This window comes from Falco rusticolus, chromosome 1 (assembly GCF_015220075.1).
Source record: "Falco rusticolus isolate bFalRus1 chromosome 1, bFalRus1.pri, whole genome shotgun sequence".
NCBI lineage: Eukaryota > Metazoa > Chordata > Aves > Falconiformes > Falconidae > Falco > Falco rusticolus.
The window spans coordinates 57740097-57759569 of record NC_051187.1 but is presented as its reverse complement, the minus strand read 5'-3'; the positions used below and the strand labels follow the sequence as shown (position 1 = coordinate 57759569).

The following is a 19473-nucleotide window of genomic DNA, read 5'->3' as shown; positions in this document are numbered from 1 at the left end:
TGGTTTCAAGGTGCAAATAAGGGAACAACAGCGATGGAGTAAGACCACACGAGTTACCATTTTAGTTACTGTAAGACCACAGTCAGAGAAGCACAACCATCTTACAGTTAATGCTCTTTAGCTGTCTGTCTTCTCTGTCTTGTGTTTAACGCTACTGCTGATGGCTACCGATGCACATTGCATCCTGACTTTCCCATAAACTCTCTATATGTGCCTTTAAAAGCCAGCAGCGTAAGGGGAAACTTTAACAAGCTTTCTCTTAATCCTGTTCCCTTGGTGCCTGATTCTCAAGGGTGCTGAGCTCTCACAGTTTTCACTTTTAGCAGAACTCCAAGTGCTTAGCACGGCCTCTACTATGCTAAGCCCTCAAGTGAGGTTACCTTTTCAGTAGCAAAAATGTAAACTGTAGGCTTACAGTTCATTTCAGAGGCTGGAAATTATCATTCTCTTCTCCAGAATGAAAGAGATAAGCAAGATCTATTCCCTGATGTATTGTGTCACAATGACGGATACTTTCATTGATGCTCAATGATGAGAAAAATTATGTGCTGATTTCATGGATAGGGCCTTTTAAAAGCAGATGGATTTCTTCAGCCTAAAGCTGTACTTGGTTCTGAGCCATATGGACTGAATCAGAGGAGCTGTGGGCATATCACTGTGGGAGCTTGCTTTATGGACCAAAACCACATTGTATTTGGGCACAGCTTTAAAAATACAGTCTTTTGTGCACTCTGACAGATGCCAATCTGCCTGATGCCTCTTCTTAAGTGTGGTGGTCATCAGTCTCAAGGAGACAATCCTAGGAGGAAGGCTTGAGCAGCAGAAACAGTTTCTCCCTGTGGCTTTCAGTGGTGCTCCCCGTGTGGACAGCAGTGGGAGGGAGAGGAAGAAGGGGTCGAAATAGCTAAAGCCGGGGTAAGGTTACTAAGTCTTCATATTCCTCCATGTACAGTATCCAGAACAGAGAAGAGAAAAAATACAGGAGAGAAATAGACAAGGTATTTAACCTCAGTGGCATTTAGCATCAGAAGACCAAGCACCACAGGAGGTACGTCTACATTAGCATTTTAGCTGAGTTTAGGACAGGGCTTTTGAAGCCAGTCTCAGTAGTCTCAAAGCATTTCACATGCCTTGGCTGTGTGGTGGAGCAGTGACAGATATACAAACTAGGTCCCTTTGAGGATGGTAATTACCAGAAGACACTCCCAGAGCACATCTTACGCAGTGCAACCATAAAGGGCATCTCTCAGTCCACAGGAGCAGACTACAGCCAGTCTGAAGTAAGACCTCTTGAAATGGTACCAGGTCGTTAGCAGCAAGTGTTTCACTCTAAACCTCTGCTCCTATTGGACATTACTACTCGTCAATGTGGACATAGCATAAAGTGTGGAGAACATAGACTAAAATAAGACATGAATACGAACAACCATATTGTTTTGGTTGCAAACCAGTGAATTAGCAGTTCTCCTCAACCTCACCATGACTGGGTTGCCTTCCAAAGTAAGATATTTCAATGAAAGGTGTTTAAATACCATAAACATGATAGAGTATGATGGGTGTGTTAAACATTCCCAGCCTGCTTTTTTCTATAGACCAGCTTTGACAACTTTTACACTGATTATGAAGATCCTGAAAACAAAACTATCACTTTGATGTACGTTTAGAGGATGACTAACTTATTGCTTATAGTGATGCAATTATTCTCCCTGCTTTTGCCTGAGCCTTTGGAAGAATGTCTCACACCTTATTTGTCATCTTTCTCCCTGCCAGTAGTTAGCCAACTCTGTGATCCACAATCTCGTACGTTTTCATGGTTCTTTGTCTGATTCTGCAGAAATATACCCTACTAGATGGATGAAATTGTGTCTTTACTTCTGGATATGGCAGGGAACTAAAAGGATGATTGTCTTGGCTGTGAGAAAGGCACTTCCTGCTAGAATAGAACATTGCTTATTAAGGGTATGACTCATGATGATGCACTTTTATTGAAATATCGCCAAACAACACAGTCACATCAAACTGTGTTAAGCTGTTGCCTTGGCAAACCAGACTGAGACATACCAGGATGAATACTTTTCCCAAGCCTCATATGTTTGAATATCATGTTTCTTAGTCTAACAGCAACTGGTAAGTTTTTACCCCATTATTTGTGAAAAGAGGGATCCTTTCTGTAACATTACCTGTGGTATGTGGCCAGTTTAGGGAGGAAAGAACCTCTCTGTCCTCTGAGAATCATTTGCACTGAAGCAAATTGAGACTTCTCACCTTATCCCTTAAGGTGGATTACCTACTACCTCTGCACTGAAGAGGCAGTTATGAGACAGCTGATAGTAACTTCTTAAATCTCTCAAGCTATGCCAGGATGTCAAGTGAATAGATCACAGCCTTAACATTCACGGCCTGATCTGCAGAAAATGTCACTGCTGTGACATATCCAGGGTCAACCTGTTTGCTGAAAATACCCATGATCCCTACAGACATTCCTGGACAGATTCCTGCAAACTTCTTGCCAATTACAGCTTTCCTGCCTTTACTGACCATGTACCTGTTAAGCACATTTAATCACCTCTTACATTAATTGTATCCCCATTAGATGCACATTTACAATGGTTGGGGTGGGGTGAGGTTGTGACATGCTTATTATTCCAGTCATTTTTAATGCTTTTCTTGAATGGCACAATTATGAGTACGCAATGTAAGAGATGGTGGAAGCGTGAACAGTTAGGCAATATCAAACTGGATTAAAAGGATATTATCAGTATGTGGCATCACTCAGTGCTGCAGTTTTCACTCGTGCTAAACTCACTCTCTCCTTCCTTCCTCTCCCTCAACATCCAGACGGATGGGAAAAAGAGCATCATAATCATACGAGTACATAGAGCAAATGGACAGGTTTCACACGTCATTCTTCCTGTGTCATGGACAGCTTGTAGCATGTTGGCCTCTGGGAGTGGTACTAGTTAAGTCTGATGAGGGCAGAGGACAGGTGAGCGTTATGTTTATTCTTTCACGTAGCTTTGTAGAACTCAAGAGGACAGTAAACGTACCAATTATTTGCATGGGTGGTTCCACATCTGTCGTGGCTTCTTCCAACAGTGACAGCAGTTTGGCTGATACTTGATGGACCAATTCAATGTTGCTAAACAAGCCATCCACGTCAAAGTGAGCAATCTATTGGAATACAAATATTAAGCAGCTACTGACAAAGGATAAAGAAGGACACTGTGTATTACAGACCTTCTCATGCTATGCCCTGAGTGTTCAACACTCCAGGAAGCACCACTTCTGCAAAACCTCATATAAACATCCTTCTTGTGACTTCAAGGACACATGTATGGTTTTCAGATTAGTATAATATGGTTGACACAGTTAACAAAGGGCATGTTATCAAGTGCTTTTAACCTTATTTTGATCTATTCCTAATCTGAAAGTGTTTACTTAGGAAGGAAATAAATATTATCATCTGAATAAAGAAAAGATCCTTAGCTGGCTTTAAAATGTCTGTTTCCTTTCCCACTGAGGAAAAGAATAGTTGACAGTGGACTTGATTCCCTGATTACCAGTTGCTAGCAGATGCCACTGCATAAACTGAGACCTTGGCGCCCCAGTGTCAGCTACCAGATACAAAGATTTCCAGATAGTGGTACCACTTTGAATTAGTTGTACTATAAATCCAAAAATGCAGCCAAGATCATATAATTTTCACTAAAAGAAATACATTTAGAATTCTGGGTATTACTATAACACTAAGAGCTTCCTACAGAGCCTGGGCACACAACATTGTCTCTAGTGAACTTCATTGATTTGCACCAACAGAAAATTTGGTTCCATGCCCCTACTCATTTTAGAGCAAGTAAAAAGTTTCCAGTACACATACTTTTCATGCAGTAGTTGTTATTTCCTTACACAGCAGGGCAATAGTTAATACTTGGGGACAACTGGAGATAGCCCGTAGCAATGTGCTAATACTGAGAACAAAGGCAAGACTGATCTCGACACCCATATTGATACCCTCCGAACTAATCTCTCCATTAGAAACAGAATTGCTGACTTACATAGCAGCTTACCAGATGCCAGGAGGATCAAATTGCATGCTCTTGTAACAGAATCAGAAATATACTTTCAGTACTAATGCAGCTAATTTCTTTATAACTATTTTATAGGGTCTAAAACATGTTTTATCCATTTGGAAATATGAAACATTCATCGCTAGGTCAATTTTCTAAATGTTATCCTTCTTTAAACACATTACAAACTTTCAATATGGTAGTTTATCTGAGAACTAGCCTTAAAACCATATAACATTCTTGAAAGCCTTTTAAAAATGCAAAGGTTATTAAATTAAGACAGTTAGACAGTTATAATCTCTAAATTACTTTTCCTGTATAGACCTAGTACAGGACTTCTGACCTTCGCTCCAGCACAATACCTGCATAATATTTGTAACCACGCTGTGCATGGACACTTAACACACATTAATAAAGTGACAAAGGACAGAAATGAAACGTATGTTTTCAGTTGGCTGGAAAAGAGCAAAGGAATAACAGCACGCTTGTCAAAATTCTCAGCGAGTTCAACCAGGGAATGCTCTTGTTCGGTGCTGGGGAGGGAGTCAAGTGGAGACTACTTCCAAGTGGATGAACAAGTGAGGACGAAGAAGTCAAGAACTCCTTCAAGTTATACCAGCAGATGCCAGCTCTTCTGAAAATGTGTTGGAACAAACTCTGACAGAGTTTTAAGAGAGGAAAAAGGTCCTGCAGGAGCATAAACAGCACAGGCTTCAGCTGGTCACAGCATTTTCTCAAAGAGACAATGCCAATGTCATCTAAAGACAGTTTGGCATCTGCACCTGTATTTTGTCACCAGTTTCATAAGATGCTCTACGTACAGAATACGTGGTTTAAGGGTCTGTTTAAAATTATTTTTATTCTCTGTTAGCAGCAGGTATCATTAGTGCAGCCTCTGTGAACACTGTTGCAGGCCCCACCAAACATGAATTTTTCTGTGGATAACCATCTATTCCCAGCTTTCAGCTGCACAATCTTTTACAAATTGAAATAGTGTTGAGGAAAAGGTGCTCTTTGAAGTCTCAGCTGGAAAAGAACATGGGTATCATTGGCCTAGTAAGATTTTTGCCTGAAAAATAGTTTATGAGCCTTCCTTCTTAAAAACACGTTTTTCTGAATAGAATGCAAATTTCTGACATGCTCACTGGTCCATCAGGCATGGTTTTTCTCCACCACAGCTGCCTGAAAGGCTGGATAAGGTTATCTTTACAACTTGAATTTACCTTGACGGGGAGGTTCATGCCCTTCCAGGTTGTTATTGTGGGAAATACTTTTTTTTAATTGTATTGTACTGCTTTTAGAAGCGACAGTAAAGGTCTGCCAGAGCATGTACCAGGGGTTATAATTACAGAGCAGTATGGAGAGGTGGAAGCTGCTATTGCAGCACGTGAGCAGGGGTATAGCGTCAATGCTGCACTCTGGGCCAGTGGTGCAGGCTTTATGCACCTGACACACACGTGTCAGACTCTCGCGGTGACACTTATGCTTGCATTAAGATTATCTGCAAGCAGAATGTGGGTGAGTTGAGACCTTGACGTCACTGTCTCATCCTCCACCCCCGGCGCTCACCTGCTTGTTTCTCAGGGGCTGAATCACTTCCTTGATGCAGAGATCCAGGTCGCTGATATAGTCTTTCTCCGTCTGCATGAGTTCTGCGATGATTTTCACCCTCTTGGCCATCATGCGTCTGCTGACTTGTTCTTCATCCTCCTGCGACGAAGTGGCAGGGGTCGAGGACCCCACCTGTGGAGCCATTTTTTCTGTTTAAAAGAGGAAAACATGTGAGGAGCATCATAATCTCATGTGCTCACGCAGCTTGCCCTGCACAACCATGAGGGAACATAACAGTTCCAGTTGGAAGCTCCCAAATTGCCATGGAGAGCAGGAAAAGAAGCATAAGAAATGGCAATCCCAGATCAGACCAAGCATCATCCCATCTCCCTCCTCGAAAAGCGGACATGGGTTTGGCAAAGGAAACCACCCGTTTGGCAGTGAGGGGATAAGCCATCACTGGCTCCCCCAGCTTTGATGTTATGTATGTGGGCAGAAATTTTCCATGGAGCACAGGAAAGTCTGATCCTCATCACACTGAAATTCAAGGATAGCTGATGCCCTTCTACACCTTTGAAAACACAGTCTCGGTCTGACATCTATTATGATTTGGAGGATGGGAGAAAATGTGTTCCCGTGGAAGAAAAAGGCTGTGTTTACCATAAATAAACTTCAGTGGAATAACCTTTGCTCTGTACAATGTAATGTTGAGCCTGTTCACGGGAGGCTGAGGGCTGCAGGTACTGGAAGACAAACTTTTAAATGAAGACAGTGTTACTAACAGTGATGATGAAACCTGTATTTCTGTTTAAAAAGATTTCTTTGAGAGAGGCAAAGGAATTACAGGAGAATATGGGAAAACCCTTAATGATCAATAACAATAATTTCTTGGATCGTTGGGATCAGGCCAGTCTCAACTATTTTTCCATACTTAAGATCTAGAATATCTGATTTGTTCCAAATAAAAGGAAATGCAAGTGAGTCTTCTACAGATAGGTAATTTGTGTATGCTACAGGATCTGCACACAACCTACTTACCTGTAATAGTGGTCTTCCCTTCTGCTGGCTCATAAGCCAGCCTGCAGACATCCATGTCAGCTGTAATAAGGGCACCAAATTTTTATCTGTGTACACTGACAATCTGTATTTTTTATTAGAAAAAACACACGCACACAAAAAAAGAAGTTGAAGATTTCAGAGGCTATTCTGGTGTTTTTCTGCTAGCCACAAGATGGTGCAGAGTACCAACAAAGATGGACACATCATTTCTGTACTCATCTCTGCATTACCCAGGTCGTGCTTTGACAGCATGGGCTTTTACTGCTGAGCAGCAAAGGACAGGAATCTCTGCCGAGGATCACACTGCTACGCCTTCATGTCAAGTTCTTGTATGAAGCGTACTATATAATGAGGCAATAGTAAGAAATATCGGATGCTTTGCTTGCTAATAGCCAATACTGAATATATTGCAGTTGTTTGAATTGATTTTCAAGGGCAAGATCATGAGCGCTCAAGTGAGCACTGAACAGCGTGCAGCTCGCCTGTGCAACACCGGCCCAGGCTGCAGATGACAACCTGGGGCTGGACTTGTGGGAGAAGCAAGCAGCTTTCAGGAGAGAGGGCTCTGAGCCGTCTTCCGCTGAGATGTGTAAAACGTTACAAATCCCGTGTATCGTCATTCCTAACCCCTTCTACAATTAAGCTGGCCGCTGCTACTCAGAAAGGACAGTTTTGTTATTAATGTTACTCCCATCAGGTTTTCTAGTGAGACCGACAGGATCACAGTTATTGTTATAAATAGCTGATTTTGGGACTGTACCTCTGCCTCTGTACTGCTACTTTTAACCAGTGAGGACAAGGAACACAAACAAACCCAGGGGCAGGGGGTGCTGGTTTTGTCCAGACTTTTTTGTATTTAGAAGTACTTTTTACTTTTGAGTTTTTAGCCTTTAAGTCTGTGTATAACACAGGCATGAACATTTTGTCCTCAAGTCTGTACATGGACCATAAAATGGAGACATGATGAGGATGTCTCCCCTCTGCAAGGCTTGGGCTATCGAAAGAATTTTAAGCTGAATCTTTCCCTAGTGAGTCTGTGCTGTTGTGAATGCACGGATGGCACAGGAGCTCACGCTGCTGCAGAGCTCATGCACCAAAGGTGCTGTGTGCTGGACAAAACAGATTCTGCCCTTACTTTAATGAGGAGGAGAGCAAAACTGGTACCAGTATCACTCCACAGCTCCCTCTGAGCAATTTTCTGCTAAAGTTGCAGAATGAGACCACCTTGCCTGCTGCTTACATGCTAAAATGGCAGGTACTTTTCCTCTAAAAACTTAAGAGTATGTAACCACACTTATAAATTCGCAAGGAACCACATGAAAAATCCATTTCTGTTGCAGTTCTGTACCAAAACCAATCAATCAATCGCTCCCTCAAGCATTTTTCTTGAGGTAGGGTGTGAAAATATCTGTGTGCATGTGACTGTATGTGAGAGTTCAGGGCAACGCCTAAGACAGCACAGAATGGACCAGATGTCCTGGAAGATCTCAGAAGTGTTGTTTTGTCTCAGATGCAACATGGTTACGATATCAGACGGAATTTTAAGATAAACACAAGATGCTGTGCCAAAGAACTTTCTAATCTATTATACCGGTGGCAGGGGAGGGCATTATATGAGCAAAGTAAAACCACCGTATCCCACTTCAGGCTTGAAGTCGCAATCCCTCGAGAGGCTGTTCTTTCAGTTTATGTCATTAGATCGCCCTGATCAAATTTGATTCTTGAATTATGTCAGGGCTCATCTATTATCCTTATTGCATGATAGATAATAATGCCAGGAAAGAAAAACTGTTCTCAACAGGAAGAAATAGCCGTGAGAAATATCAGGTAGATGCTGTTTCCTTATAGAAAACATGTTTTTTAATAAATGTATCCTTTTGTTAAAACTAATATAATTTTCCATCTTCACTCAATAATTTCACTTTTTCATTTCAGGCATGTCTGTCTCCATAAAATGCAACAGCAAGATCCTGAAGTGATGTTTACAGCCAAAACCTGTGATTTCATGTTCAGCTGATTGCTTTTGACCAGTATGAGAACATTAGTTGCTTGCTGAAATCCTTGTGGAGTAAGTGAAAGTTTAATGAATGCACAAACAGCAAGTGCATATCTGGAATATGAGCAGACTCATTTCTACCTGGTAACATGTACCAGCCCCAGAAAGGTTCGGGAGAGAGGATTAGCAGGAGGAGACACTGCTGAGGATTAACTGTTACAGTAAGAATTTGGCTCATTCCTCCTTGGAGACGCCAGGTTTAGAAAAAAGAAAAAAACCCTGTTGAATGGCTTATTAGACAGCTGCATCTTAAGACCAGTTTACAAAAAAAAAGTAGGAGGTACTTTTAGTAGGCATAAAAATGTAAAGTAGAAGGTAATGTTTGCAATTGTTGTTTTGTGATGTCAGTTACCTGCAGGAGTGGAGTTCTGGAGAACTTTGCTTTGAAAAGGAAGGTGATGACTTTGGTTTTCCAGCTGTGTATTGATGTACACAGCTCTAGTTGCACAGAACAAGAGGTTCACCACGTGATGACATGGACGAAGCAGCCACACATCTTACAAAAAGCTTCTTGCAAGTGCAAAGTCTAAAAATACCCCCCAGATGGAGACATCCAGCAATGCAGTGAGAGCATGGAGGAACAGAGCTTGCAACATGCAAATGCAGCAGCTCTCTTCTAGGCCCGGTGGAGATATCGGGGGGATCCACAGCAAGCGACTGGAGGAGCAGCCATAGCAGGTCTGCAAGCTCTATGCATGCAGATTTCCCTGGCTTTCCCACCTAGAGGCTGAGCAGCTCCTAGAGGCCTGCTCTATCCTTCCTCCCAGGTAAGATGCTCAGGTTGGATGTTAGGTTTGTCCTTGGGGACAGGACCCAGGTTTCTCCCCACCCAGTGCTTTCCACCTGGGAATGAAGATACTGGCACAGAATACGGCAACAAGCACAGCGGTGTCAGTGTTGGAGTAACAGCCCTTTTCATTTCTTAGGCAGCATTTGGAGGATGCCAAAGGAATGCACGTTGTGCACTTGCACCGTGCAGGTATGGGGATTTTGCCTGGCATAAGGGAGCAGTGAAAGGATAAGTTATCAAGATATAACAGATAAATTACAGCGTTACTGTGTTTTCACACATGAAACCCAAGTCTCACAGCACCCTGGATAAAGTTGCTCCGGTATGAAGGCAAGTCCTCAGATAGCCTGTACCCTCAGGTAACCTAGCTATTACACACAGGAATGTACACCAGCTTTTATCAGCTAGATTTAGGAATCAAATGCATGCAGCCAAGTTCAGAGACTGCTACCGTGGCAGCTTTTCTCTCCCCCCTCACATCTCCACTCGCACTGTGGCCTCGGCTCTGCCCCCTACACCCCTGCTTCCACTGCGGGTGCCAGGAAGGCTGCGGGGCACAGGGACACTGGGATCTTTGGAAGCGAGGGAGCCTGAAATGGGACAAGCAGTGAGGAAAGATGGAGTGTCCCACTGCAAGTGGAAGAAGTGTATCACATGAGCTGATACACAAGGAGTTTTACTCCAGATCCCCCCTCCTCTTGTAAGGGACCACTTCATAGGGGGGGGTGTTATAGTTTTGCACCATAGTTACTACAGTGCAACAATATGGTGCAAACAGCTGAACTCCAAGTTGGGCATTGAAATGCAAAAGGATTAGGTGAGGGTTGTGGAAAATGCCTTTTTGTCTTTTACTCACAGACACGCATAACAGCAGCATTGTTCAGGAGTAGGTTTGTTACACACGGGCTACAAGTTACACATGCAAAAAGCCCCCTTTCTGAACAGAGGAGGAGAACACTGCAGAACCAGGATGACCTTGCGCCAGTCTTCCTGGGCAACAGGTTCGCTCATAAAATCTGCATCAGAGACTTCCTTGCAATTAGGTCATTCAATCTTTGATCATTTTTCTGTTCCATAAAGTACAGAAAATATTTAGATTCAACACGTAAGTTCTTTCTTCAATTCCTTGACAGCAGACCGCTTTAATTATATGTGTGCTGACAGAACTACAGAGAGATCCCATGTGACCACAGTGGAAAGGAAAGAACACTTATCATCGGGTGACAGAAGAATGCCCTCATTGTTAGTGCCAATACTTACAAATAAACCTTTCCAGTGTGTCATATACCGATATAAATATATCACTCCTGTAGCATTGAGCTAATAATTAATAAAGTAAGAACCGAGGAAGGGCTGCACCTGAACCGCTTGCCCTGGGACACGTGCACCTCAAGATCTGGCACAGATTAGCTGTACGATCTGTGAGCTGTGTGACCCACAACACAGAGTATCCCAATTAATAGAACATTTGCTGATATGCTCAGAGAAGGATCTGTAAACCACCTTGGGTCCTGGTCTTCCCTCCTTTACCCCAGTTGCTGTTACTAGTTGTGCCGCAGTAGCTCCCAAGAGTCCTAAGCCACAGGGTAGGACTTGGTTGTGCCAAGTGCTGTGCAAACACAGCAGCACAAAATGGATTCTGCTCTGAAAAGGTGAGCTCGCTTCCCAGCCTGGCTGCCGCTGCAATAAGTTCAAGGAATAACTCCAGCTTTATTGCAGTGCAAGTTAACAGAATTAAATCCTACACACCTAAATTTGCACGGGAGAAAACAGAAGTATTTGTTAGATTGTGATTTCTCATCGCAAGGCACAGGGGAGTATTTTCATCAGGCCATCTCCTGTGCTTCAGGAAATAATCCAGACTTTTACTCCTTACTGTAGTTCAGCAAACCAGCCGCTCCAAAGATCAATACGTTCTGCAGTGAAACGGGATATTTTCTGTATTGTACTCCACAGAAAGTTAGTCAGCAAGCATAGCGCAAGGCAAATAAGGAACTGGGGAGAGGCGCGGAGGACCTTTACTCCTGGCGGGATGTGCCGAGAAGCTGCGTACATGGGCTGCCCACGCAGGAAGAAGTGGTGTGCTCTGCAGGCAGGGAAGAGGATGGGGTGGAGGAAGGGATCCTGCTTGTGGTGGAGCAAAAGGGGATCAGTTGCCTCTGACTGGGCTTTTGTACACCAAGGGAGAGCAGCTTTCCAGGAATTTGTATAACGTTGCAGGTTTCTGTGTCATTTCTGGTGTGGGTTATTTCTCATAAATAGACACGGGCAAAACGTGAAATTTGGGGTTCAGATACAAGCTCTGATGCAATAATATTGTGGTAGCTGTGTGATTTTAATCACTGTATCTATTACAGGTATGTCACTGCTGTATTTTAAATTGAAGCATGTGCAAATCATTTAACAGTGCAGTTGACCCATTCACAGCTAAAGTTATAAGGGAGTTAACATGTAATAAATCTGTAAAACAAGGGGTATTTTCAAGGCATGCATTGTCTCGCTGAACAATGCAAATGGGATCTCCAATTCCTTCTGGAAAACCACCATTTTCTAAAGCTCATTTTTCACACCAAGCACCAGGATTGGTGTACCATTATTAACAAAACCCAACAATGTGTGCCTTTTCATGGGCTGCCCTTTTTGGTTGATAGTATCTATCCCCGTGATACACTGTATCTTAATCCACCCTGATCTTGCAAACATTTACGTGCCAATAACTACATCAAGCAAACTCTTCTTACCCAAATTCATAGATACTCCATGGAATGGTAGCTTTAGGTTAATTCAAAGACAGATCCCAACATTAATGCAGTACATGGATATTAATATAGTTATTTTTACAGCTACAGATAATACACTTGAAAACAGACCTGCTAAATACCTTTTTGTGCCATTGCTTAAGGACAGTAGCATGTTCTTCATTCCTTTTGAAAGGACATATGTGCAAGATTTTCTAGTGAACGTAGAGCAGAGCATTGCGTAGAAATAGCACAGGAGCTCTCTTAGCTTTTATAATGACGCTTGATATTATTACTGTGTTCACCACAAATGCTAGTGAATATATCTTCCTTAACCCCACTCTTCCCTCTTTAGAAAACTGATGCTTCTGTCCAGTTGATGGAAAACTATGGAAGAAATATATATATATACATATATACATATAAATATATGGCTTGATCAAGGTATTTCTGGACTTATCCAAGAATGCAACTACAACCCGAGTTCTAGATGACTGCATGGTTGTATCACAAATCTGCCATTTAATGGCAATTGTCTTATTTTCCTCTATCTAAAATGGGGCTGCAGGCATTTGGTTGTCTCACAGGATGAGTTGAAACAGATGCACTAATGTTTGCAAAGCTCTTTGAGAAAATAATGGTTACTTTTGCATTTTATTTCCTTTTTTTAACAAGTAAAGCCAGGAGGTGTTGCATGGCCATTCACACCAGATAAGGTATTGAATAGATGTGTCTAGTATAATTAACCATGAAAATCCTTTCTTGTGTTTTTAATGAATCCTTAATTTTAAAGTAAAAAAAGACTTGCAGAAGTTGGCACCTTTGACAATGCTATTGTGCTCATGTTTGTAGACTTACAGAGCAAATCACCCAGATTACTGTGGAGATCTGGGTGGTAGGCTCCCTTTCTCATTCTTTACAGAAAACATTTTTGATTCTGTATAAACCAGCAAAACTTAAGAGAAATCTAGGGGCAGAAACTGAATTCTCAGGAGTTTTTATGCCTTGCTGCTTGCTCATTTGTTTCTGTGTTTTGGTTTGGTTTTGCTCACAAGCTTTTATTTGGGGACCTATATTTCTAATACACCGAGCTACCCTTTGAGCATATACTTCAGAGTTGCTGGAAATGGTGGAGGTGGGGGTGGGGTGGGAGTGGGTAGTGGCAACAGCCTGGTTTCTACTCAGGGAACCCTTCACACAGAGAGCTGGAAGGGCCCTCAAGAGATGTCTCACCCGTGGATCACATTGTGCAAAGATGCTGCAATGCTGACATAGGCACTGGGGTGTAAAGACACCTTGGTCCTCATGCTCTGCCTAGGTTACCTGCCACTAGCAGAGACAGGGGTCCTGCAGCCTTTGACTCTTAGCTGTGGAAACCTGCTCCACTCACAGGAGATTCCCCTCTGCAGGGTTTGATCTTGTTGCATCTCCCTGTCTTACACATCCTTGTCTGTGCTAATGCCTGCCACATCTCTGCTGACTGTGTGTTAGAAAACATACCAACAGAGGACTATAGAAGGGAGGGGCAACTATGCACAGAGCTTTTCTTCCAATTCATATGGGAGAAGCATGTGCAAATTATTACCATTTGTATCTTTCTGCAAAGCATTTACTATTTCAGGGTGATTAGAGAGTCCCGACCTGGCAATACACAACAGAGCGTTTATGTCACCAACAGAACAGTTTGGTTTTCTTGCCAAGAATGGAGAACTAAAAAGCTTTGTGCCAACAAAACAAAACCACTCCCCTCACCTTGAAGTAAGCTGCTTTGCATCCAAGGGCTAGTGAGAAAAATGAAGAACATAAAGGCATACAATCATAGCGCATCATCAGTGCTGGCAGGTAGCACACTAGCACTGGGATCCGTGATCATTATCAGATTCAGGCACATCTAGCTCAGCAAAATTTGATCCAGATCAAGCCTTGGCACACAAGACATTTCTTTCTTTTGCAACTGTAAATACACTTCACAGGAATTTCTACCGACTTTGTATTTTCACTCTGAGGGCAGGCAACTTCTAATCCAATATAAAGCCTGCAGGTACCTTGTTAACCCATCACTGTTTTCCTTGGGCAAACACGAGCAAGCAGAGTGAGCTGATAGCAGACCAGTGCTTTGCAATAAGTGGCCATGGCAGTCTCAGCATGTGGCAGGAGCTGTAAAGCTGGATTTACTGTCTCCTTGGACCACTGCCATAAACATAACCTCATGCTCTGCCATGACTACCTCGGCTTCCCCGCCTCCTTTGCTCCAGATTTTAAACAGGAGGCGTTCATAGTACAAATACAGCTGACACGGGGCAGAAAGATCTCACACTTTTTGCTGGATATCGCTCTGATAACCTTGACCTGACCTGGGTGACCCCCTTCATGAGTAAAAAACTGCTGTTTTGGTGGGACATGTGCCAGGAGCTTGCATGCCCAGCCATAATGATCTGTGCTTGTACCCTGAAACACCCCTGCCAGATCCCTGCAGCATGTGCCTGACTTAACTGAAAATTTTTCATCTTATTGATTAGCTATCATAAGGAGGGAACAGCATAATCGATGAACTGCTCTGTTGTTCTCAGCATATGCAGCCCTCATAGAAATCCTATTATTTTCAGGTTTATTATTTTACTTTCTGCTTTTATTGTCTCTCTGAAGGAATGTTATTTCCTAATTAAGTGCACCAGAACCATTATACAGCACCCAAAGTATTTTCCTATTTTATTTCCCCATAAAGGATTATTGCCACAAGAGTGACTGTCACCAGGCAGTTATATCACTACAAGTAATACAAGCTTATGTTATAGTAATACTCAAACCCTGTATTTGTGATGGGACCCTGTTGCTCAACACCCTGGAAACCCACAGAAATTCATCAGCTTGTGTTCCAGAGGACTCCCAGAAACAGCCATAAACATTCTTCATGCTGTGTCTCAATTTGTGGCATCACATTTAAGTTTTGATTAACAGGGCCAATACTGACACACTTTGCCAATTTCTGGTCCAGATGCAGTTTGGTTATTTGAAAAGAAACCCTCTCCTTAAAGGTATCATTTGAATCAGCATATCCGTCAAAACATGTATTTGGACATACTTCAGTGCAGGTTTGTACAATCTGAGCAGTGGATAAACACATTATAGATCCTGGTATTTTTAACTGAAAAACTGCCCTTGATGCTTCTAATTACTTAGCATATACCCCACCTGACACAACCGCCAAAGACAGATAGGATGGAGCCACTGTATTTTCACATTACTGTTTGCGTTGCAAATGCATTCTGGTGACGAAAGAGAAGAAACCCGGTTGCATATGCATTTTTCAGGAATACACCAACACCTCAGATTGCATTTTGTGTCGTGCCTACATGACATTATTTAGAAAAATTAGGGGAAACATCTCACAGCCTGGAAGTGGGGGCTGAAGGCGAGAGGGGGCAATTGCTCACTCGAACTGTGAGCGCACGGGGGCAGAGACTGCCGTTCCCTTCTTTCTCCCGAGGCTGCAGCCTGGAGGCGTTCAGGAGACAAGCCCAGCACAGAGCATCCCTAGCAGGAGGGCACCAAGCAAGCTTCCCCCGTACCTTGTAATTTGTGGCTGTACTCTGTCCTGTCAGACTGACTCCTCCTCAAGGTGCCGTGGTCCCCGGCAGCAGCGGTGCTCTCCACCACGGGCTCTGTCGTCCTCCTCCTCTCCCCCACGTACAGCTTGCTCCTCAGCAACGCCAAATTCCTCCTCCTGCCCCCCGCGCCTTCCTTCCCCGGACACTCCATGCTCGTCACGGCCAGCCTTGCTTGGCGGTGGCAGTGGCGGGGGAGGGGGCAATAGGTTGATTTTTAGGGAGGTGAACTTGCTGCCCTTGCGAAGGCTGGTTGCTCTGGGCTTGGTTTTGGAGCGGGGCACCCCGGGCTCTGCAGGGCCCCGGGCTCAGCCCTGCCACCTGTGCCGGAGCAGCTCCACCCCCGGGAAGCTGACGCCCCGGGCAGTGTTTGCATTCACCTGCCCTGTGTGCAAGCACGCCTGGCGGGCCGGTTCCAGGGCCAGCCCGAGCCGCAGCCGCCCCCGGCCCCGTTCCCTGCGCAGGGCACGCTCCGCACCCCGCCGGCACCCTGACACGGAGCCGCATCCCGGGGCGGCGGGGGAGCAGGGGGCAAGGCGAAGGGCAAGGGAGGGCAGCCACCCCCGGACCCTGGCGCCTTCTCCTGCCCCAGGGCAAGTGCCAGACCAGCAGCCCGCCGGGGACCCCAGCTCATGTATCGAATTGCTCTGCCAGGCTCCCGACCTCACTGGGAGGTGCAGCCCTCGGGCTGGAAACTCCTGATCTACAGGTTGGAAGGGGGACCGATCCCCCAGGACGATGCAAAAATAGGCCGAGAAGGAAAGGTAAACCGCTCTGGGCGATGGGAAGCAGCATGGAGCTGACGCATTCTCAAAGCCCGTTCTGTCCTGCTTTATGCTACACACGGAGGCGACACGAAAGCCTGCCAGGGACCTGTGGAGCCTGTCATAACTGATCACCTTGCTCTGGTGGCCGAGGATGTGGACACCGAAATACCTCTGGATAGGCCCCTGGAAGAGATCTTATGACCCTGTCTGTTAGCGATGGCCTCTGGCACACATGCACTGTCTAGTGCTCCTCCGTAGCGCCGGTCTAATCAAGCTCATGTTAAAACAGCAGGAGCTGCTGGCATCTAAGCTTGGACCAGACTTATCCTGGGAAGAGCCCCAACAGCTATCAGTAGCAATCACTGCCGCTGCTGTGATACCCACCCCCTGCGGCCCTCGCTGCCCTACCAAACCTGGCAGGAGCCCCGTGGTGCAGCCTAATCGGTGTCAGTCTCACGCACACTCATTGCCACAGCATCTGCCAGGGGACACAACTAATGTCCCTCTGACATATGCTGGCAGGAGCGTATTGCTTTAGCATTGCCATGCTGTGTCCCCGAAGGACTGCATAGTGAAAACCAAACGTGGATGCAATGTAGTAGTGTAACCTTGTTTCCAACTTTTATTTTTCCTTAAAAAGTCTTAAAGAAGGCTTCTTAGAAGGTCCTGTGATGCAACCTCTCAATCAAAGCCCCTCATTTCTACCCAGCAGTGAAAGGAAAAGGTTACGGAACTATTAAGCAATCTACTATGTCAAATCGCAGCACCGTGCCAGTGCTGCACAAAGTGTCCAGCCCAAGCACAGCCTGGCAGAGGAAAAAAGCAGCGAGGGGAATACTGGGAAGACTTTGTGCTCGCACAGAGAAGTCACATATTACGTAGGCAATCCATGTGTTACATCTCACCTCGTCTTTGATATTCCCTAAGAAACATTTTGTTTTGCAAGTCAGGCCACAAAAGTTCCTTGAAAGGCAGAGCAGTGGTGACAGCAGGGAGAGGCGTACAGAGGGACAGACCGGTGACACACTTGTGACAAGCCTCAAAGCCCCAGCAACAAGTAAACAGATTAAGCTGGGGGTTGAGGGGAGTTGAGGGAAATCAGCTCCCCCATTTCCCTACATAGGGGACTTCCTGAGGGGTGGTTTTTTAGAAGTAATGGCTTGGCATTCAGTGAGGGTGGTAAAACTGGTTTAAACAGTCACCACCTTCCCTGGATAATTTTGTTCCCCCTATTGCTGCAGGGCGTAAACACCCGCATTTAAGATGGAGGAACTGATCTGCCTGAAAACTCTCTCCCTCCCCACTTTCCCCTGGGCTATTTTCCAACTGGATCTGTGCTCCTGTTTAGTTCATCATGAAGCTACGCGAGCAGTTGTGGCATCGTGAGGCAGGCAGGGGATGATGCAGGGGCACAAGTGAGCAGCTGGGGGCAGGGCTGATGGTTGCTTTAGCCAGCATTGCCTGGAGAAGGTATTTCCCTCAGCCAGGATTTTACAGTGTCATGCTTTTCAGAAGACACAGGTCCCATCATTTATGAGATTTCATTGTATTTATTTAAATGAAGATGTTTAGGGACAAATGGGGAATATATTTTGGCTGGGTGGAGGTGGAAGAACAAACTTTATAAAATACTTAGCTTTGTAGGCTTTCTGCCACATATGCAGAGTTACAGCCAAGACAGGATAGAGTAAAGTTTGCTCAGGTGTTTATTATGACAGCAATCTACCCACATGCAAAAGTCTTCCTCTTCCTCCTCAACTCAGTCACAGGGTGTGAAAAGGTATGTGTTTGTTCAGCAAGGGAACGCTTGTGGGGAAAGCCAGCTGTGGCTCGCTGCTGCTTTTGTACTTGCAGTGGTTTACCGGGCTTCAGCCGGTATCGCTACTTGTGAGGCAGCCAGGAGCCCAGAGCTAGCTTACACCGCAGTTTGGAAATGTAGATGAGCACTTTCTGCAACCCGAAAGTGTCTCCTCTGTGCCACTCAGCATGCCAAAATCTGAAAATAGCATGTCTTCTGTAATACTCCAAGTGAGGGGGACGCACTCAGGACCAGTGGCTTCCCTATTCCCTCTGGAGGGAGAGTGGTTTGAGATACATCCCGGTTTATCCATCGTTAAATCCAACAATTGTTTTACACTAGTGGGCTGTGCCAGTGCAGTCAGCAGGAGGAATATGTAAAAAACAATCAGATGCATATTTAAGTGAGATACCCCTATAAACTCTTCCTACAGTTTACTGTATTTTACCTGGATTATGACAGAATGCCACAGAAAGCACAGTCAGAACTGCCATGTGAAGTACGTAACTTCACCTGCCACTCACAATACTTGCAGTCTCTCTCAATTTCCAAATTACTCCTGCTCCCTTCTGGCCCCAGTAACAACTGATGGTCAAACAGTGTCAGGGTCACTAATCCATTAAGACAAGAGGGAATATTTGGCACAATGCGGACAAAATACTCTTTTTACAATTAACGTTAAAATCTCTTTAACCGTGCTGTGTTGTGCTCATTTAATTCTACAAAGCAAACTGGAATCCAGTTGATGAGAGCACTCACATAGGAGTTATTTGCACGGAAGCCACCCTGCTTTAGAGACAGAACAGGTGCTGGTGTCAATGTGAAAAATATTGGCATTGTGTTCCCAAGCAACTGTATTAGACACATATAAGAGCTTATTGTTGTACAGTCAATGCTAACCTTTATCTCAGTCCTGAGCTATAAACAAACCGGGAGCGTCCCCAAGACCAAAGGCCATTAAGTAAGCAAACAGTTATTTGTTTTCTTGAACTACTTTACAGCTGTTACAGATTTCTTTATAACTTAGCATCCCACAGCATAT

General features: G+C 44.4%; 1 protein-coding gene across 1 annotated transcript in view; it reads right to left on the bottom strand.

Annotated features, from left to right (window-relative positions):
• ARHGEF38 (Rho guanine nucleotide exchange factor 38) overlaps window positions 1–16175 on the bottom strand; it is a 40380-nt gene extending 24205 nt beyond the window's left edge. Inside the window, exons 1-3 of the mRNA XM_037380513.1 lie at window positions 15831–16175; window positions 5637–5827; window positions 3048–3171 (exon numbers count right to left, since the gene is read on the bottom strand). Of these exons, the coding sequence (XP_037236410.1) occupies window positions 3048–3171; window positions 5637–5827; window positions 15831–16020 (505 nt within the window). The 5' untranslated portion in view covers window positions 16021–16175. The remainder of the gene's footprint in view (window positions 1–3047; window positions 3172–5636; window positions 5828–15830) is intronic.
• Between the last annotated feature and the right edge of the window lie 3298 nt (window positions 16176–19473).